The 22,868-nt window shown below is 40.6% G+C and overlaps 1 protein-coding gene across 1 annotated transcript in view; it reads left to right on the forward strand.

Annotated features, from left to right (window-relative positions):
* trappc12 (trafficking protein particle complex subunit 12) overlaps positions 1-22,812 on the forward strand; it is a 29,936-nt gene extending 7,124 nt beyond the window's left edge. Inside the window, exons 4-12 of the mRNA XM_066674964.1 lie at positions 9,495-9,608; positions 12,843-12,981; positions 14,143-14,255; positions 15,319-15,391; positions 18,188-18,261; positions 19,792-19,890; positions 20,920-21,023; positions 21,126-21,213; positions 21,627-22,812. Coding sequence (XP_066531061.1) covers positions 9,495-9,608; positions 12,843-12,981; positions 14,143-14,255; positions 15,319-15,391; positions 18,188-18,261; positions 19,792-19,890; positions 20,920-21,023; positions 21,126-21,213; positions 21,627-21,869 — 1,047 coding nt within the window. The 3' untranslated portion in view covers positions 21,870-22,812. The remainder of the gene's footprint in view (positions 1-9,494; positions 9,609-12,842; positions 12,982-14,142; positions 14,256-15,318; positions 15,392-18,187; positions 18,262-19,791; positions 19,891-20,919; positions 21,024-21,125; positions 21,214-21,626) is intronic.
* Positions 22,813-22,868: the final 56 nt, after the last annotated feature.

Here is a 22,868-nt window from a genome sequence, read left to right on the forward strand (position 1 = left end):
ACTGACTTCTCCCTGCTGTGTATTCAAGTCGGTGTGAACAATGGAACATTACCATTTAAAAGAAACGTCGCTAAAACCTGTACTTGTTCCTTCTATAATTTTGACCACAGAATGTCACCGCCATTTATTAAGATCCTTTATTAACTTGTGGAAAAGGGGTATAATATGTTCCCTGTAACGACTGCTTTCTTTTTTAATTCTGTTATACCGTCACGTTTTGTGATGATATTTGATGCTCCCACTTTTTACTTGATTTTTAGACACTCACTTAAAGTACTGTAATTTAAAAGGTGCTACTGAAACTCACTGTTGAACTTGATTTTTTTTTTAAAGGCTAAGCACCACTTAATGGACCTCCATGAATATTTCGCATTATTTTAGTTACTGACAGATATAAGTATGAATTAAAATGAAAATAGCATGTTTAATTTGCTTTAAAACTGACAATTTTATTAAATTGACGGAAAAACCCGAGCTCGCTACGGAAATTCTAGAGCGCAACCGTGACGTCACTGGTGGACAACAGCTGAACAACGCCGCGGTAAAACACCGTTATGACTGACTGTTATGACAGTATCTAGCTAAATAACCAACATTATTCATGACAATAGCCTAGCAATAAGCTAAACTCAAATTTAGAGGTACCGTTATTCTTGTAAATGTGATCGAAGTCGAACTCGAATTCATCCGACACTATAAACCTCCGTAATGCAGCTACGTAGCCGAGTATAATCTGAGCACCGAGTTTAACAAGTCAAGCTAACGTTAACTAACACCAACTAAAACAGGCGAAGTAAGTGTCCTTACCCTGTTTACCTCCATGTTACAGAGGTCTTTTAAACCTTATTCCTTGAATTAGTAAGAAATAACATCAATAAACAGAAGTTAGGAACTCAAATTCCACTGTATTTATTTGTTTGACACTTTCATGGAGCTGGTGCTTAGCCTTTAAATTATATATTGAATAGTTTTAAAGCCCTGCATTGGTCAGCGATATTAGCAGATATCATGAGGTTGGTTACATTTTAGTGATGTCCTTGTCCTCTCCTCTGTGTACAGAAAATATTTGTCTGTGAGAGAAATATATTTTCACATATTTCTGGACATAAATAACACTCGCAAAAGCTTAATTATACTTAACCAAGACCAAGTTACTAATCTGTAGTATCTCTGGCACTGTTATACATATATAACACTTAAAAGCAATTAATCTATATCACGCATCTAGCCCAAACAACATTCATTTCTCTCTGTCTCTCTTTCACTCTTTCTCCCTGTCTCTGTGTGAGTGAGTCTATACAGCAGTCTCCTACTGTGTCCAGTGCCAGTGACACACACACACACACACACACACACACACACACACACACACATAATGTGTGTGTCTTGCTGATATTTATTTATTTATTTCATGAGAAGTATATGCCCCGAGCTGATGTGTGTGAATCCTGTCTGGGCTGCGTTTTTCAGATGTCTCTGATGTAGGATGTCTCTCTGTCCTTGCATGTATGATCAGCTAGTAAGTGTAAGTGGGTTTGACTCTTTGCGTCACATTGTTTGTTGTTTCTGTACCCGCTGGATGTTGTGGTCTCTCTGAGCTTATGGAGTCCCCAAAGGCCCACACATATCTGAACCGTCTCTGCCCAGGCTCATTGCAGCAGGGCTTCAGCGGGTGACTCACGCTGCAGTAGCTGTGTGTGTGTGTGTGTGTGCGCGCGCACTGGTGTTTAGGCCTGTGATAGTGCTTCTGTCATTGTCACTATTGTGTCTGTAAATTCCCTCAGCACGACTCGGGAGAAAGAAAGACAGAGCAGAGAGGATCAATGCGATAAGGAAGAATAAACCAGCATTGTTAAAAAGAAATGGATTCCCCAAAACAGATGTCTCTCCCTCCATTCCCAAAATTACACCCAGTGCAGTCAGAGTGCTGTAGTGTGCTTGCAGAAATGCTGCGGTATACACCAACAGAATGATGGTAGCCTAACAACAATTTGCATTCATTTTTTATACTGTGCCTTGTCCTTTATTTTGCAGGGACACACTGTGTGAATTCCAAGTCCATATCTTTTCTCATGTAATCCATTTGGCAGTTACATTTAGACTATCTATAATATTATATATTTTGGTATATATGTTAAGGATTGCAGCAAGCACAGATATGTTTGAGTCCAATCTACCCCTGAGTTAAGACACCTAGCAAGTAAGTTACTCAATGCAAAATAAGACGGCAAAAGTAATTTCAGTAAGTGGGATAAGTGTTTGTTTAAAAGAGCCTTTAAAGTGCAGTTGAAAATATAAAGAGACTGAACACTGAAGATTGAACACAGTCTGTGCTCCTTTCTGCATCCATTGCAAGGGCCTAATGGCCCATGTAGGAAGACCATCCAGGAGAACTGTGGTACTCAAACCTTGAAATGACAAGAGACTGATTAACACCTGTGTGGTCTCCTTAGACAGAAAGGCTCAACTCCTCCAGATGGTGTAGAGGAGAAGCCAGCATGAGTCAGGTTTGCGATATAATCAGAGAATGGGTGTTGCTCATTCAGCAATTCATGACTGGACTTCCTTAGATGGAATGACTAAAGAGATATAGAATTAAATGGCAGGATTATAGTGAGAATCTATACACCCAGAAATGTATAGAATCTTGGTGTTGTGGAGATTCAGCTTCAAGTGATGAGCTAATGAAAAGATGTCCATCAGACTTGCTGAAATGTGACTCGTTAGCAAATAAAAGATTAGAAATAAAAGAAAGAGTGTCATCAGCAAAATTGTGGCAGCTAGAGAAACTATGAGTTGTTACATCACCAAGAGAGCTGGTTAAAGGGGAATAAGGAGACCCAGCACTGAGGCTTATGATGTTTCTGTTGGTTTAGATATGAACAAAAATGTCATAATTTATTTTAATAATATTTTCCATCCTGAGTTTATGTATGTCATTTCTTTTATTTTTATTGTTATTTAAAGTGGGGGGCGGCACGGTGGCACAGCAGGTAGAGTCGCAGTCACACAGCTCCAGGGGCCTGGAGGTTGTGGGTTTGAGTCCCGCTCCGGGTGACTGTCTGTGAGGAGTGTGGTGTCTTCTCCCCGTGTCCGCCTGGGTTTCCTCCAGGTGCTCCGGTTTCCTCCCACAGTCCAAAAACACACGTTGGTAGGTGGATTGGCGACTCAAAAGTGTCCATAGGTGTGAGTGTGTGAGTGAATGTGTATGTGTCTGTGTTGCCCTGTGAAGGACTGGCGCCCCCTCCAGGGTGTATTCCCGCCTTGAACTCAATGATTCCAGGTAGGCTCTGGACCCACAGTGCCCCTGAACTGGATAAGCGCTTACAGATAATGAATTAATGAATGAATGAATAATAAAAGGAAAGGAAAATAATGTAAAAAATCACTGCTTCTAACAAACTACCCGCTGTTTGGTACTTACTAATGTAAGTTCTTCCTTGGCATTGTTACAAAGAACCAATTGTAAAAGGTTTATGGTGATATCAGTGTTGTGTAAGCATCAGCAGGCAATTGTTCAAAAGAAAATCATAATTTGTAGCCTTCTAGGAACAAATATTTCTCCATAATCTTAGTGGAAGTGTGTTTGGTTTCAGTTTTTAAGTTATTTTGCCACTGGTTCCCAATCTTGGTCCTGGTGGTCTCTGCTCTTCATGTTGTCATGTTCTCTTCACTCCTTTACACTTACTTCATCTTCTGACAGTGTTGTTAATTAGCTCATTAGTTGCATCAGGTGTTTTGGGAGCAGAGAAATCTCTAAAATGTGAATGGCATTGGTCCACCAGGACCAAGATTGAGAATCTCTGTTAAAAACTTTTGGTGCCTTTCTTTTAAGTTTTGTGTGCAGACAGGAGTGCCGCAGAACTCTCCCAGACCCTGCTTCGCTGTCATTAAGATAATTTCTGTTAAGCTCAGTTTAATATGCTGCTACACAGTGGAAGCCAGGGAATTCTCTGTAACAGAATGTTAAAAGAGTGGAAGCCTCTTTGTCTGGAGGCTACTTTCTCTCAGGAGGCAGCAGTGGATGTTCATCTGTTTTTGTGCTTCACTTCACTGAGGGGAAACTGCTGAACTTTTGATCACTCTTTAGCAGAATCAACCATTTTGATCTGGCACTGAAGTCCATTTTGAGAGAGGTCTGGTGTATATATTTTCCAACTTACTCTTAGTATGCACTATAAAGAGGGATGGTTTTTTTTCTAGGGGTACAGTCAGGTCATCTACCCATGTGTATTGTGCAGTCCAGGTGTTCCAAAACCTCTGATGCAGTATAAAAACTTGTGATCTGAAATGCAGTCAATAATTACACAGACATGTTTGCTGTTATGAATACAGCTTCAGTAGAAGGGTACTCTAATGCCTACTTATTTAGAATAGATTTTTGTGTATTTAGAATAGTGCCATGCCATGCCTACCCTATTAGTCCTGCTATAATCACGGATTTTCATGACAATTTCAAATGTCAGTTTAATTAACACAGCCCTCTGCAGTTTAATATTATTATTTTATTCTACCTCTACAGTCAGGGTTTAATTTGCATCTTAAATATTTAGTTTTAATGCTTACAAAATGACTAATTTAATTTGAAATAAACAAGGCAGCATCAAATTAAATAGGCTTTTTAAGAGACAAACTAAAATAAAAGAAATTAATGGTAAAAATAGTTCCTGTCATCTTTAATCAGTATATAGCTTCCAACTCAAACATCTGGGAATATCACTCACCCACAAAAAAATGTACTAACCTTTGATAGTAAGCTTCACCACTCTCAAAGATCCATCACCAAGTTTCAACTCAACTTTAATTTTGAATGTAATGAAATATACACTTTTTTTGTGAATATATTTTTATTATGATTTTTTCACACATAAAGAAACAAAAACACATATGTAAGGGAGAAAGCAAAAGGTGAAAAAAGAGTGAAAGAATGTAACACACTACATACAATTTCACAAACCAGCCATGTCTTTAAAAAAAGCACTAGCTTTGGGCCATCTCTCAACCATAGAGGCCTTAGCATGATGTAGCCTGGCAGTGGCTCAATGTGAAATTCATTCATCCATCCATCCATTATCTGTAACCGCTTATCCAATTTAGGGTCGCGGGGGGTCCAGAGCCTACCCGGAATCATCGGGCGCAAGGCGGGAATACACCCTGGAGGGGACGCCAGTCCTTCACAGGGAAACACAGACACACACACATTCAAATTCATTCATTCATTCATTCATTCATTATCTGTAAGCGCTTATCCAGTTCAGGGTCGCGGTGGGTCCCGAGCCTACCTGGAATCATTGGGTGCAAGGCGGGAATACACCCTGGAGGGGGCGCCAGTCCTTCACAGGGCAACACAGACACACACACACACACACTCCTCACAGACAGTCACCTGGAGAAAACCCACGCAGACACTGGGAGAACACACCAACTCCTCACAGACAGTCACCCGGAGGAAACCCACGCAGACACAGGGAGAACACACCAACTCCTCACAGACAGTCACCCGGAGGAAACCCACGCAGACACAGGGAGAACACACCACACTCCTCACAGACAATCACCCGGAGGAAACCCACGCAGACACAGGGAGAACACACCAACTCCTCACAGACAATCACCCGGAGGAAACCCACGCAGACACAGGGAGAACACACACACTCCTCACAGACAGTCACCTGGAGAAAACCCACGCAGACACTGGGAGAACACACCAACTCCTCACAGACAGTCACCCGGAGGAAACCCACGCAGACACAGGGAGAACACACCACACTCCTCACAGACAATCACCCGGAGGAAACCCACGCAGACACAGGGAGAACACACCAACTCCTCACAGACAATCACCCGGAGGAAACCCACGCAGACACAGGGAGAACACACCAACTCCTCACAGACAGTCACCCGGAGGAAACCCACGCAGACACAGGGAGAACACACCACACTCCTCACAGACAATCACCCGGAGGAAACCCACGCAGACACAGGGAGAACACACCAACTCCTCACAGACAGTCACCCGGAGCGGGAATCGAACCCTGCCTCAATGTGAAATTTAAGAATTAATTTTTTTTTTACCACAGTACAGGCAGCCGTAATTAAATATACACTTTTTGACAGAAATCATACATGTTTTTACTCATTTAGATATTCCACATCATAAATTATTAAAATCTGAATGCAATATTTAATGCGTTTAAAACTCCACAACATGTATTTAAATAGAACTTTTTGATTCCTGTATTTTCTCTGTTTTTTCAAACGCTTTCCTCAATAATGACATTTATATTGAATTAGATTTTAAATTAGATAAATTAAGGGTGGTCTCTGACTGTTGTATTCTGCTGTAAGAAATATACTGATTGAAAGCAAACTGAGGTCATCACTTCAGAAAGCTGACGGTTTATAGCCTAAATTAAATGTTAATGTTAAAACAGGTGATACTATGTTATTGATTTGTTTGTTCCCAGTTATTCCCCTCTGGAATGGTTCTTCTGAAGTCTGGGATTTAGACTGTAACACTGTAAGACTGTAGACTGAAACCTGTTCTTACCCATTATGGGTTCTCAGTGTTGTCTATTATTTATAAATGCAATCTATATTTTAGGTGTCTGACCTAATGAAAAGCATATAATTGAACAAAATGTGTTGTAGTCAGCTTCAATTATCAGTTGGTGTCCACCTGATTTTGCTTAGCACAGACATTTTAATTTCTACTAAATAATGACTAACAGACATGGTCTAAACCAGTGTCGCAGTGGGTCACATGATTGTGTTGTGATTACCAGCATAAATTATGTTGCAACACATTAAACTGAGTACATTGCAAATAACACAGAACAGTTGCAAATGGATCAATTTATGCTTCACTTGTAAATCCATCCTCCCACAGCAACTAGGGTTAGGTTGCTTATAATCACAGGCATCCCGTTTATTTTTCTTTCCTTTCCATTTTCTTATTATGTTCCATATTAATTTAGTAAAGTACAGTGTATAGGTTGTTGTCACGGTTGTGTTTTTTGTGCCTTTTTTGGCAGACAATTTTAAAAAGATGTATAAGAATTCAAAACATCATATTTGTCTAGGGTTGCCCATCACTGGGCTAGCATTAATGGGCCTTTAGGGCAGTCTGAGTGGTTTGTGAGAGCTGCTGTGACAATCGAAAACCTGCCTGTGAAGAGCCCATGATAATAGGACTAATCCAGTACAGTCCGTGCAAAGGAGGTTCTCTAGAAGAGACACATTTGAAGAGTGTTTCAGTTACAGTGCAACTAAACCCAGAGCACATGCCACTCATCTCAGAGAGAGAAAAGAAAGTGAAACACACTGCTGCTGTCTATGATTTGCTCTGTATGTTTGCTTCCCACTCCTTTAATATCATCCTGATGGGACATTCACTGGTGCCATCCTGTTGTTCTCTCTCTTTTGGGATGCTGTCTTCTCTGTGTATGGAATCCCTGAATGATTTTTCTCCAGTTTGTTCTTTTCCTTTGGAGTTACACAACCTCCCCTCTTGTTTTTTTACCTCTCCGTGGGTTTCAGTTTTCCTGTTTTTTCCGGTCTCTTTCCAGTGGATACACTTACTTTGAAAATATGTGGCTTCATTGACTCTTCCTCCATCTTATTTAAGACCAGCGTCACTCATTAGACTAATTAAACACAAATTACTTGATTAAAAAATATCCAAAATTACCTGCTTGATGGATTGGTAGTGATTAGTTAAACAGTTTGAATGATGATGGTGCATTTTAAAGTGACGCACTGCTGTCTCACAGTAAGCAGAAAAATTTGATTTAAAAAACTAATTTATAGGCTTTTTTTTTGGGTGGGGGGTGTAATTTTATTGTGATCTGTATAACTGTATAAACAAAATGGGCTCTCTTGAAAACATATTGTCAGAATAATTAACGGATTGCTCAGTTAAAAATGTTATTGCTGAAAAAAGTTTTGAACATTTGTTTTAGTTTATTTGAGGATTAATTTATTGTACTTTGGCAGTAATGGATATATAGGCTGTGATGACATACTCCCTTAAATATCTGCATTCTTCTTTTTGATTTTGTGAACATCTAATTTACATCTAATTACATCCATAAGCTTACATTCTTTTGTTTGTTTACTGTCGGTTTATATACTTGTTGTATCTAAATACATTTGTTGGTCATTATTTGACCAGGTTCAAGTATGACTGTGCATAATTAATAAATGCTGTGGTGCCTTTAGGAGGTGCAGGGTGGTAAGTTGGTCTATCCATTGGATCAGTCTCTCATATATTCAAGTTCAATGTGTCACACACTGTGTTTTGGTGCACTATGCACCAGCAGCAAATTTGGGTGCCCTTTCTATTCAAGCATACAACAAATACTTTATCTGTTTAGTGGGTACCTTGCAAACCCTGAATTTGCAGTACATCATAATGGACCCCCATTTCCACTAGCATTGACTTTTTTATGTTCTGTCTCACTGGCTGCAGCTGCTTTTGCCCATTTTCCTGCCAGTCGTTTTCAGCTTCATTTCCCACTCTAATGAAGATTTAGAGGCACTGAGGCTGCAGAGAGTGAACCAGGGAGACACACGTTAGAAGCAGGAGTCCAGAGAAACTGAGCAGCTCTCAGAGGGATGTCGCGAGACAGAGAGAGAGAGAGACAGATGTTAATGACAGAATGAGTGAAAAGGCAGAAAGTTAAATTAACACAATTTGTGAGAACGAAGGTTTAGAAAAGAGAGAATATGACCTCGGACATTTTGTTTATTATTATCATTGATACATCTGCTTGTCAATACTGTTTACTGAACCAATCACAAAGTGTTTTATTGTGTGCTGTGAACATCCTGAATTTCAGTAGATTTACATGATCCAAAAACTATAAATTAATTTGTTCAAAAACAATGCAGGCCTTTTTTTATCCCAGGGTGTGGGCAATTAAAGCTGATTAAAGTTAATGTAATGAGATTCAGTTTCATTATATTATACATTTTTGTTTGTCCAGCTGTAATTGGATATTCATAAATTGTAAACTGATACGGTTAAATGATGTAGAAAACTAAAAAATCTGAAGAATAGAGATGCATGGTTTTATTTGGACAGTAACGAAATTATTTATCTATGTGTATCTATGTGTTACAAAACACAAAAGTATTGCAATGTGATATTTCCCCAAAGTCGTTCAGTCCTAACCTGCAGAGATGTCCGTAATGTCACCCACTGGTTGGCTCTGCTGGAAGACTGTGCTCACAGGTGCCACAAGTGTTATTAATATCGCTTTATACTTGTGCTATAACTCCTCAGGCCCTTAACTAAAGGTCTGGCTGTAATGAATAACATTCTGGTCTAAAGAGGATGGCTGCTGTGACCTTGTCATCATTACGGATGAGGGGGACAGTTCTGCACTCACACACACAATCACACACGCATGCATACATTCTCTCCTCCTGTGTTAGCAGCTGTTGGCTTAATGGGTTCATTTCTCTCTCACCTTGTCCCTTGCACCAACAAGAGCACCAAGAACTGGAGGGCAGCAGTAGACCTGACGGGCAGACTGCTTACTGCTCGCGGCCAAGGCTATGGCAAGAGCGGCCAACCCACCAGCCACACCACCGAATCCCTGCAGGTGAGTGGACCACCACAGACACCTGGGTTATGTAGTCTCAGGACACTGACCAGACTGCTGACCACATGTTTTGGCCAGAAAATAGGCTCTGTGGAATAGTCACTTTCAATACTGGCTCAGATACACTGCTTGGCACTAAAACTAGAGATTTAAACAACATTAAGCACAGCTGGGGTTCATGAACACTGCTGGTCAGAAGTTCTGGGGACGCAGCTTTCTTTTTATTTATTTATTTATTTATATTTATTTATTATTATTTTGCTGTTCCTCAGTTCTGTATGTAAGCATAACACATTTTGGCATAAAATTATTTTATCATCACTTGAGCATATTAGTAAAACATAAAAGACTTTAAACAAAATAAAAAAAGGCAAAAATGTGAGGTATTTTTTAATGCCTGAGTAATAAGTTAATTGTGATGTATATGTAGCCACAGATACAAACCAGAAATCTCCAGAAATGTTGGCATGCCGTGCAAAATGTTAATAAAAACAGAATGCAATTATGTGCATCATTTAAAAAGGCCATATATTTATATTTTGAAAAATAAATGCGCATTTTAAATTTGATATATTCATTCATTCATTATCTGTAACCGCTTATCCAGTTCAGGGTTCCAGAGCCTACCTGGAATCATTGGGCGCAAGGCGGGAATACACCCTGAAGGGGGCGCCAGTCCTTCACAGGGCAACACACACACTCGCACATTCACTCACACACTCACACCTACGGACACTTTTGAGTTGCCAATCCACCTACCAGCATGTGTTTTTGGACTGTGGGAGGAAACCGGAGCACCCGGAGGAAACCCACGCAGACACAGGGAGAACACACCACACTCCTCACAGACAGTCACCCGGAGTGGGAAACGAACCCACAATCTCCAGGTCCTTGGAGCTGTGTGACTGCGACACTACCTGCCATGCCACCGTGCCACCCCTTGATTTAATCAGCACCATCAAATAATTTGAGATGGGGCATGTTTAGCATAGTGTTGTATCAACTTTTTTAGCAATGCTCTGTAAACATTTAGGAACTGAGGAGATAAATTGCTATAGTTTTGTAAGTGAAATGTTTCCCCATTTTTGCTTGATATAGGATTTCAGCTGCTGAGCTCGGGCCCAGTCTTTTACAGAATGGTGAACCTCTCCTACTTTACCAGACTTTGTCCCCATCCTAACTTTTTGAAATATGTTGCTGGAATCATATAAAAAAATGCAATATAGATTATACAAAACAATAAAATTTCTCTATTTCAACATTTACAATGTCTGTACTGTTTTACATTATATATAGGGTTTAAATGATTTACATGTCATTGCAGTCTGTTTAGGGCGGCACAGTGGCGCAGCAGGTAGTGTCGCAGTCACACAGCTCCAGGGACCTGGAGGTTGTGGGTTCGGTTCCCACTCCGGGTGACTGTCTGTGAGGAGTGTGGTGTGTTCTCCCTGTGTCCGCGTGGGTTTCCTCCGGGTGCTCTGGTTTCCTCCCACAGTCCAAATACACATGTTGGTAGGTGGATTGGCGACTCAAAAGTGTCTGTAGGTTTGAGTGTGTGAGTGAATGTGTGTCTGTGTTGCCCTGTGAAGGACTGGCGCCCCCTCCAGGGTGTATTCCCGCCTTGCGCCCAATGATTCCAGGTAGGCTCTGGACCCACCGCGACCCTGAACTGGATAAGTGCTTACAGATAATAAAATGAATGAATGAATGAATTAATGCAGTCTGTTTTCATTTAGCCTAGATTCTTCACGGCATCCCAATTGTTTAGGAAATGGGGTTTGTGCACATGGTCTGCTGCATCTAAGACCTATATTTTGTTCTATTTTTAACTCAGTTTTTTACACATTCATTATTTTTTTGTCAGGAAACCATTATGTCTTTGTTTAATGACTCATTTGAAGCACTGGGACTGTGTTGACAATACTGAGGAATTTATTCAAATGGTATCTTACGCTCTGGAAAACCTCAAACAGAGACAGTGGAATTCTGTACTGTTTCCAAACAACTTAAAGCCCCATGTTTTAGTTAGATTTTAATATAAAATTAAATTAGCTCTTTATAGTTCTCTATCAGTTCTCTTTCCCATTATTGTCTTTGAAGCTTTGTTGTCTGTTCACTTGTCAGACACTGACAGTATCTGATTAACATATCACCCAGGCTACTATTATTAAATAAGTATTGTCTAATATATTATCACAAATATTTACATGTATGTTCTTTGCTATTAATCTGGCCAAAGAATGTTTATTTGTATTAAAAACTATTTGAAATGTAAATGTCTCTGAATCTTGATGGAAGATTTTTTTTAAAACAGACGCACTGTTAAAATTATGAACGTTAGATGAATTTATTAATCAATATTTATTTTAGACTTATTTTCCTTGTATTATACTCTGGAATGTTCTGTAGTTCCAAGTATATTATCATGAGTGCCACATGAGCATGTAAAACTTGAACTGCATCCCAACATGATGTTATTTATGTAGCCTATTATTCATAATAAGCATATTGGTATTCTCTCTGAAGTACTGTGCTTTGCCCATGTGAAAAATCTGTTGGCACCTTAGCTAAAGGTCTATGTAGTGTGCTGTTTCAGTGCTAGTGTAATGCTGGTGTTTGAAGTAGATCTGGAGCTGGGCTCTCTGGCCCTACGCCCACTCTGTCCATGCAAACGTCCCTGTCTCCCATTGGCTGTCGTGTCAACCATATCAAAGAGCTCCATCTCTCTGAAGTCTCAACCTCCAGTGGCACGCGTGCATATATTACACTCAGCTCACTCTTCCTTTGTTAAAGGAAAACTCCTGACTTGCATTATAAAAGTTTTCTAGTCCTACAGGCTATATAAACCACATCAGGCTGAAGAGTTAGATTAGGTCCTTAGATGATTTCTAACTTTAAGCCACAATTTCTCCATGTTATGTTGCTGTTGTGGTAGTGGGATGGTTAAAGAGTAATAAAGATTAAAGTTTACATTTTCAGTAAACAGTGATAAGATCACAAATTGCATCCTCAGATATGTATTATTTGTTTATAGCAATAATTCACTCATGAATTTTGCTTATAGTAGAGAAATATGAAACCCACTTCTGTATATTTTTGAAAAATATGCCCTGCAACTGTGGTCAAATTGCATATGTTACAGTTTGAATGAAAAAAAAAGTAATGTGCAATGTTTTTGTGTTTTTACTATTTGCCCTTTTTAATAATTGTGATCTGTTTCCTCTGTTTTTGCAGCTGTGGTTTGTGCGCCTGGCTCTGCTGGTTAAGCTGAACCTGTTCCAGAATGCTGAAATGGAGTTTGAGCCTTTTGGTAATCTGGACCATCCAGACTTGTACTATGAATATTACCCTACAGTGTACCCAGGAAGACGAGGTAACTGCTCAGAAACAGAGACAGAGTGCTCTGCTTGAGTCTCTGGAATAAAATGCATTTATTCATGCGCAAGTAGATATATTAAGATACCGTTAAATGGCAAATGCTCGTCTATTCATATAGGGCACCCACTGATTTAAAAAATGGCTTGAGCAGTTGGCTCAAAGAGGAGGATTGTGAAAGCCTTTTTAACATACTGTAGCTAAGGCTGAAAAACCCTTAATGGAATTATAATGTAACCAAAGGTATTCATGTTAGACCATATACAAACGGAAAGAATTAGAAGAACCGTTCAGGTTTGGTCACTGCTATAGGCCATTTATTCTCTTTGAGCGGTGGTGTTTGTCTTTTCTGCTTTCGGTCGCACTTCAATTATTAGCACAACAGGAATTCCAGGCAAAAATGACAACCTCACATGTGGCTTTACTTTGAAATACAAAGAGTCTAATTAGATTTTTTTTTGTGTGAAAAAGCCTCATAGCTCTGCATAAGTTCAGTCACGTAGAAAATGTATAAGGTTACTTTTTTATTAGCTGGTCCATACATTGTGAATGTATAGAGAATCCATTATGAGATTATGTGGTTTATTGAGGGGGGAGACTTGCCGTCAAAAGCTTCCTTACAAGTCCCTGACCTGTGCAGCACTGTGGTCAGTGTGAAAGACACTTCTAAAGAGCCAAGGCAATCAGTCCAGACATTAAGGCTGGTCCTGTTCAGGTCAGGTGACCTTTTACACCAGCGCACAGCCTAAGGCACCTTCCACATATCAAAGAGGAGTCCGATGAAAGCCAGCAGAGAGGTCATAGGTACATATCTCAAATTATTGGAGAGATGGAGAAAGTAGAAAATGTTGATAAATGTTGCGAGAAAGAAAGGTGAGAATTTATGGAAGGAGGATGTGTGAGTGTATTAAACTAAAGAATAACATTTTTCTAAAGGGCATTCAGTAGGCTATGTGGTAAATACAACTTACAAGTTATCAATTTATCTGTCAAGTATCAAGCATCGTGATCTTAAATATTTTTACCTATATTACAACATTCATATATTTTTCTGCAGGTTTATACTATGGATCTGACACATTTGAGCATATCGCTCCATACTTTCTGCACAGTAGTGAGGGTGTGTGAAGATGAGTAAGGTCTGTTTATGTTTGTTCAGGCTCCATGGTGCCGTTCTCCATGCGCGTGCTGCACGCTGAACTGCCTCAGTACTTAAACAAGCCCCAAGAGTCTCTGGACCGCCTGCACAGTATGAGGAGCGTCTGTCAGAAAGTGAGTTCAGCGCACCCAGAGTCCAGGACATTCCACCCAACTGCCTGCCTCTTCTATAACGTGCTACATACACTAATCACTAATCAACCATAACACTATGAGCACCTCCTTGTGTCTGCTCTCATTGTCCAGTCTCTCATCTCCACAGACCACACACGAGCAGTTTGTAGTTCTGCTGTGACCGAGTGTATTCCATCTGTTCCTGTGCATACTTTGTTTGCCCCCTTTAATTCTCTTTATGAAGGGTCAGGGCCACCACAGAGCAGTGGAGTGGTGGTGGTTTGTTAGTATGTGTTGTGCTGGTAAAGTGAATAAAAAGAAATAGAAGAGGTGTCAATCCTGGACTGAGAATTGTCCATTATCCAAAAATATCCATCCAACAGTGTCCTGTGTCCACTGATGAAGGACTAGAGCACGACCAACACAAACCCTGCAGCCGCAGATGAGCTCCTCTCGCTGACTTTATATCTATAAGGTGGACCAACGTGGTAGGTGTGTCTAACAGAGTGGACAGTGGGTACACAGCGCTTAACAACTCCAGTAGCACTGCTGTGCCTGATCCTCTTGTAACCAGGAAAAACACAATTAAACCACCATCACATCGAACCTGTGCTGTGGTGGTACTGACAGTTGTAGAACAAGGTAAAAGGGGGCAAAAGTGTGTGCAGACGTACAGACAGACTACAGACTTTAATTGTAGAATGGATCTCAAGGAATGAAGAATGGTCAGTGAGTGTAGAAGCAAAGAGTCATTGTCATAATATTATGGTTGATCAGTGAATCTAGACTTTAGAAAATGGAAGACCTTTTATTCACTTATGATGTTCTAACATCAAGCTGGTAACAACTTTCCAGGTTTCAAATCATTGGTAGGATGCTTTGAAAAGTTTAAAATGTTTCCAGAATGATGGAGAGAGCAAAAATAGTCTTTAATGTAAAATAACAGTGAGAACAAAGGCAATTAACATCCAGAATAGCACATATTTACTATTCATTCAGACTATACAACAGTTGTGTTACTAGCTCAGTCTCCGCTTGTGAAACTGTTCTCCTCTGTGGGCAGATATTGGCTAACCTGGAGGAGGGCCTGGCAGAAGATGGCAGCATGATGACCCTTACTCAAGAGAACAGACAAGGTACTGCAGTCTGCCCTCTGCTCTGTCATTTATTACATGAGGGATGCTGAGAATTGTCTGTATGATGCTGAGGACTGGTGTGCATTATAGAATTTACAGCAAAATATATACAGCAGGTATTGCAGGTTTTAACTTGGGAACATACTGCAGCATGAGAATGATAAATTAACTGCTTCAGCCTCTCGGAGAATGAGAACATTCAGCTATTCCAGTGTTCCCATATGATGGTCCTGGGGTACCCGCTCTGTTAGAGCTTTATGGGTTCTTTTCTGCTCCTGGCACATTGGATCCTAATCAGCTAATTAACGGACCTGAATCGAAGTTTGTGTGTTAGAGCATAAAAGACATGTAAATGTGCAGTGTAGGGACTGCTCCAGGAACCTTTAAGCTGTTCTCTCATTGCTCAGTCATTTGTGTTTTTATTTTACTCTTCATTTGTGTAAATTGAATAATTGTAAAAGTTGTATACCTGTGTATTTATTTGCCAGGTGAATATTCGTTTTTTATGAAGGAAATAGCCTTGTATTTACCAAAATTACAGGCATTTTAGTACATTTTAGTGCAAAACACTGTTATGAAGCATTATTCAAATGCAAAATTGAAAATATAATGCAGTGATAAGAACACTGTCGTACAATGGAAGAATATGACAGCTCAAAACTAAATGGACAATTTTCATAAATATGAAAGTATTCTATTCTGTGGCGGGACCAGTTAAAGAACATGGGGGGGTTGGACAATGAAACTGAAACATCTGTCATTTTAGTGTGGGAGGTTTCATGGCTAAATGGGAGCAGCCTGGTGGCCAATCTTCATTAACTGCACATTGCAGCAGTAAGACCATGTGCATCCAGTGGTTCAAACACTGTGTCCTGAAGGCGGTGCCGTTTATAATGCACCAATACACACAGCAAGACTGGTGAAAGACTGGTTTGATGAACATGAAAGTGAAGTTGAACATCTCCCATGGCCTGCACAGTCACCAGATCTAAATATTATTGAGCCACTTTGGGGTGTTTTGGAGGAGCGAGTCAGGAAACGTTTTCCTCCACCAGCATCACGTAGAGACCTGGCCACTATCCTGCAAAAAGAATGGCTTAAAATCCCTCTGACCACTGTGCAGGACTTGTATATGTCATTCCCAAGACGAATTGACTCCATACTAATAAATGATTGTGGTCTAAAACCAGGTGTTTCAGTTTCATTGTCCCATCCCTGTAGATATTAAATATTTGCATATTCCAGTAACCACATCTCTCATTAACATTTTACAGTGAGAATACTGCAAAGTGTATGATGTGGCAAACACCAGCAGTTTTGCTCTCTAACACTTCTTTCTCTGTTGCTGGCGTCACATTACCGTGCAGCTCAGTGAAGCTCAAGAACAACTTGGAAATTACAAAATAAATTAAATCTAATAGAATGAGATAATGTATTACAAGATTCAATGAGGGGAAAAAGTGAGAATATACTTCTCTTATTAACAAGAGGGCACTGCGTGAAATAACAGGATTACAGTGTTGAGGAGACTTCACACGCGGGCATTTGATCCTGGTTTGTTTCAGTGTCAGGGCAGAAAGTTGACACCTATATAAATCCTGCATACTCGATTGACTCACAAGCCTGGAGCTTTTTTGGTGTTGATTCTGGTGGATATAAAGACAAATGTGTGTGGAGTGGAGTCTATGATGTGGCATCACATGTGGAGCTGTCTGGAGCCCTGTGTGTCTCTGGAGAAGCTGCCAAGTACTAACAGCCCCATGGCCTTGGGCTGTTCCTGGCTGCTGCCCCACCCCCACAGCCCTCACTGTAGGCCACCGGCCTGGAGGAACCCACAGGCCTGTTCAGCACTAATGCTGCCCTTTCCCCCCGTTGACCAGTGCCTCTTGGTCAGATTCAAAGGTTAAGGCCAATCCTGAGAAATCTCAGAGATGATATAAAATACATGACAGGTTGAAATTATCTGCAGAGCAAAAGGGATGTGTGATACACCACTATCGCTCATATTTCTGCCAACGTTCTTTGCTAATATGCATTTTTTTAATCTTGACTGCAGTCTACATGGAGCCTCTTTTCAATCTTCACCATTGGTCACTGCTTCAGTCACTTGAGTGTTTGAACGTTAATAGGTTGTTCAAATTATTCAAATGGCTGCAATTGTGGTAATGAAATGTTTACAAATGTTAGAGTTTTATCCTCCACAGAAGGAAGTGTTCCTCCAGAGAGACACAGCTGTGCACACTGAGGAGCCCAGATTCCATCACTCTGAATTGCTTATTAGAACTGTTCTTTCCCTTGTCTTTTATGCTTTTTCATCTTTTAGCACTGTAAATTGCAGCTTGAGACGCTAGCCTCTCCCGTCCTCTCCATCTTTCTGTAGTCCCTCTTCATCTGTAAGCAGGCACCAGATGCACTCTAGCTGCAGATCTACACAGCTCGCTCCCCTGCTCCCTGTTGATGAGCACAAACAAGCTACGCGCATACACGCCGAAAAAATAATATGAGAACAGACAAGCTCAGTGAAGGGGCCTACAGTAAGCCAGAGGGAAAAATGAATTTGATTGTCGCAGTGTCTTTTCCTCCGTTGCCATCCGCCATAATTCCCTCTCGCAGACAAATAATTGATGGCTTGGAAGGGGGAAAGGGTGTGTGATGGTGAAGGGAGGAGGGTAGGGAAGGGAGGAGGGTAGGGAAGGGAGGACTGCAATTGGCTATTCCTGTCTTTTTTTTTTCCCCTCTCTCTCTCACTCACTCTCTCTCTCACACTCTCTATCTCTCTCTCTCTCTCTCTCGTAGCCTCTGTTCAGCTGTGGAGGTCACGTCTGTGCCGGGTGATGTACTCCATGGCAAACTGTCTGCTAATGATGAAGGTATGTGGGTGGTGGAGAAGAGCTGCTGCAGAGACTCACTACCGTAGTTCTGCTTATACATGCGCCACGGAGTCTACAATGCAGAGTCACACAGTTGCCAAAAAAGGAGGCATCAATGTCATTTTGTTATTTGTCAGTAATAGTGTTGATAGGTTGCTGCTTGTACTACTTTAGGTTTGATTTGTCTTGTCGTCATCGCTGTTGTATGTGATTTTTCATTCTTAAAAAGCATAAATACATTTGAAATTCCATAGAATTTGCCCACTGTTCCACACGGGTCACAAAACACTTGCACTCTCCTCAGTTAAAACCTCCTGCATGTATTGTGACCAGTTTTATAAGCAGCTTATTTATAGCTTTCCATTTTTCCTTAAGGTTTTACTTCAAGTAGTGGGTTAGGAAAAGGTCTGGTAAATCCAGGCATGTACTGTTGTACTTTACCTCCCTCCTCTCTATACGCTTTAATAAAAGTGAGAGGCGTTGTGTTTGTTTGCTTGACCCGTCTGACCGCTATTCACGGCCCAGTGTCTAGACATGAGCTTTCTGTAGGATATTGGATCAGAAGAAAAGGCATTTACTCAACCCATGCTTCATTCCACCGATCCAAAATGTGATCTCCATTCGGAGGAGCGATGTGTGTAAGGTGTGAGGTTCTGAAAGCAACGCCTTGTTTTCAGCTGGAGAAAGGTCACCAGAAGAATGGCACGCTACCTTTAGTTGTTTGTAAGAACTGAATCTGTGTATTGCTTGAATTGTTTTCTTTGTCCAGATAGGGAATGCAGTGATACAGTGCCATCTGCTGGATAAAGACTTTATTGCCTTTGTGTCAGTGCACTACAGGCAAAGAATTTGGATGCACATTGTGATGTTTAAATGCAAACATTTAAGTAAAATAAAAAATATATATATCGCATTTCACATTATCTGCATCCAATTCAGCATGTTCTTGCATATTTTTCCCTCAAGACAAAACAACACCCCAAGAATTAATTCTATGAATGGCCAATTCCTATGTTAATAATAATACAGGGCGGCACGGTGGTGCAGCAGGTTAGTGTCGCAGTCACACAGCTCCAGGTACCTGGAGGTTGTGGGTTCGATTACCGCTCCGGGTGACTGTCTGTGAGGAGTTGGTGTGTTCTCTCTGTGTCTGCGTGGTTTTCCTCCGGGTGACTGTCTGTGAGGAGTGTGGTGTGTTCTCCCTGTGTCTGCGTGGGTTTCCTCCAGGTGCTCCGGTTTCCTCCCGCCGTCCAAAAACACACGTTGGTAGGTGGATTGGCGACTCAAAAGTGTCCGTAGGTGTGAGCTCTGGACCCACCTCAACCCTGAACTGGATAAGCGGTTACAGATAATGATTGAATGAATAATAATACATTCTATGTCACGTATGTGTTAACCCAAAAAATACTAGACTGCATCATACCCCCATGTCACTTGAATTTTCTTCACTTGCTCCTCTACACCCTAATATATTTAATTCCCCTTTGTCAACTCACACTCCTCTCTCTCCCCTCTCTCCCACACATCCAGGACTATGTTTTGGCAGTTGAGACGTATCACTCCATCATCCAGTATGAGCCACAGCAGAGAGTGCAGCTGCTGAGTGGAATAGGACGCATTTTCCTACAGGTGAGGCAAGGTCATTCTTCTGCAGTTGCACTGCTTCCTCTGTCATTTTTTATGTTTATTTTTTATTAGGTTGGGCTTTGAGACACTGAAAAAGACATTACCTGTCTACTTCAGCAGCACACTGCAACCTTGAATGCTTATGAAATTCATTCTTTAAGGACTACTTTGAAACTACAGTTCAGTGGGACTTGCTGACTCATGTAACCCTTAGGGTGGTGATGATTCACAAAATTTGCAATAACATATGCTCTGAATCCCTGTGCATTCTCAGTGCAGCTGCAAAAATGGACACAAAGGTAGCATTCATTTGGGTCTAGGTTTTTTGGTCAGACTTTTGCTGAATTACTAAAGCGTAGTTAACACAAATAAACTATTTTCTTTGACGATTAATACAAGTTTCAGGAAAGATACTTTCACTTATGGTTTATTTATTTTGTTTTTTAAATCATGAAGAGCTTTTTATGGATGTGGCTTGTAGCATTTACTCACTCACTGTGGAACAGACTGAGGATTCAACTCAAGTGGGTCCTTAAGTAGCTTCCAGTGCATCATAAATGTGGTGCCTTGTATGAATAGCACTTGTGTCCTTTATTTGTAACAGAAGAAACTGTTCCAAGGCAGTGTATCAAATATAAAAACAGTGAATTCTTTTAATACTGGGGCAGAACGGTGGCACAGCAGGTATTGTCACTGTCACACAGCTCCAAGGTCCTGGCATTGTGGGTCTGAACCCTGCCTTGAGTGATTGCGAGGAGTTTGGTGTGTTCTCCCAGTGTCTGTGTGGGTTTCCCCCCAGTCACAAAGCACACATTGACAGTTTAATTGGTTACTCAAAGGTGCCCTGCTGTGTCCAGCCCATCCTAGTGTGTCCCTGCCTTGTGCCTAGTGATTCCAGGTAGACTTCGGACACACCGCAACCCTGAACTGGGGAAGTGGTTACAAATAATTAATTAATGAATGTTTTAATGCCCCTAGTGTATGCTGTTCTTGTACCTTTAAGGATGTCCTGATCTGTGTATTTCTTCTAAGATTGGAGACATCAAAACCTCAGAGAAGTACTTCCAGGAAGTGGAGAAAGACTGTCAGGAAAAGGGAACAAGCCCAGCAAAGGACACCTCGGTTTTAATGAACAAGTAAGTTGACAGAACCATGTTGTCTTCTGCTCTCTTCAGATAATATACATTTTTAATTTTTTTTTGTTTGTTTGTTTTACAACATCTATTAATTCTTTTTAGGGCATTTGTTTACCTCAGCCAAAATAATTATGCAGAAGCTCACACGTGTTTCTCCGGCATCTTGAAAATTGATCCCAAGAATCCTGTGGTAAATATGCAGTCTATTTTCTGTCATTATCTGTCCAGACTGCTTATTGACTTTCTCTCGGTGGAGTTCAGTTAGGTTTAAACTTGTGTTCTTCTTTCCTTGAGCTGATACGAGGGCTATAAAGCACACGTGACACACATGTTGGCACAGAGAACGTGTATATGGTTTTTTTTTTTATATCCATTTTAAATCCTTAAACTGCAGACTTATTATATAGCTTTAATATCAAGGCTTATTGCTTAATGACTACAATGAATTATTGATTTATTTCTCTGAGATTAATTTGTGCCATACCGTGCAAAAGACTTTGACCTCTGAGAAAATCTTTAAACCTCCAACATAAAAATCCTACAGATGAACAAATACATTCAGATTCAGATGCATTTTGTTTCCTTACTTTCTTGGTTCACCAGGCGAACAACAACGCAGCGGTGTGCTTACTTTACCTGGGCCGTCTAAAGGAGTCCCTAGGACAGCTGGAGAGCCTGGTGCAGCAGGACCCAGCCCTCTATCTGCATGAGAGCGTGCTCTTCAACCTGACCACCATGTATGAGCTGGAGTCATCTCGCAGCACACAAAAGAAGCAGAGCCTGCTAGAGGCTGTAGCTTGTCGCGAAGGGGACAGCTTCAACACACAGTGTCTTAAACTGGTTTAAAGACCTGGCATGTTGGGTTTTACCATCAACACAGAGGGCATTAGCTCCACATTGGAACCTGGCTCTTTGATCCTGAGTAAAGACCCAGCTCCAAGATGTCACATGACTGCTTTAGCAAGATTAAGCTGAAAAAAATGCCACTGATCCATTGTATTTACAGTTACCATAAGACAAGGAATGTGATTATGCATGACGACCAAACCAAAGCTGACCTGTTGGAACGTGGAAATTTGAGAAAAGTAAGCTTTTAAACCAATGTTTCCCTCTTTCCAATCCCAGGGAGAATGTAAGTAAATGTAAATCCAAAAATATGTAAATATTTTAGCAAATTTTGCGAGCTAAATGGGACTAGCATTACATGAATATATTCCGAAAAGCATCATAACATAAAAAGAATAGTTCACCCAGAATCACCCTTGCATAACATTGTATTCAACACAAACTTGTTTCTCTTTAGTTTGTTGGTAGAGATAAAAACAAGTATAATCCATTTTGAGTGACACAAACTCCCAGTACGGTTTAGCTACAGTAGCCTTGCAGATCTAGGGTGTACCTAAAGAACAAGCCTCAAATCTTTAGTATGACAAACTACTCCTTTAAGATAACCTTAACTGGTAGAGTATTCAGATACTCTACGTATGATCCTCATTCAGCAAATCTGTCACTGACAGAGTCACTCCTGGCTGTTTGCCTTTTATTTCCATAGCATTTTTAAAAAGTGACCAGAAACTGCAAACCATTTATAATGAAGCCCTTCTATTTTAATGTACCTTTAACATATGCTATTATCAGTGTGACTTGTGCATGTGTTGATTTCTGTTTGGAGTGTTCAATCAACTGTACTGTACATTTTTGGATATTAGAAAAGGAAATCTAAATAAAATTACATTGATTTCAGTGTTTTGTGTGTGTCTCTGGTCATAGGTTTCAGCTTTAGCCAAAACGTTATGCTCCGCTGCTCATCGTTAACACATTAACAGCTGAACTATATTGAGCTTA

Source organism: Hoplias malabaricus, chromosome 1, assembly GCF_029633855.1.
Source record: "Hoplias malabaricus isolate fHopMal1 chromosome 1, fHopMal1.hap1, whole genome shotgun sequence".
In the NCBI taxonomy this organism is placed as follows: Eukaryota; Metazoa; Chordata; class Actinopteri; order Characiformes; family Erythrinidae; genus Hoplias; species Hoplias malabaricus.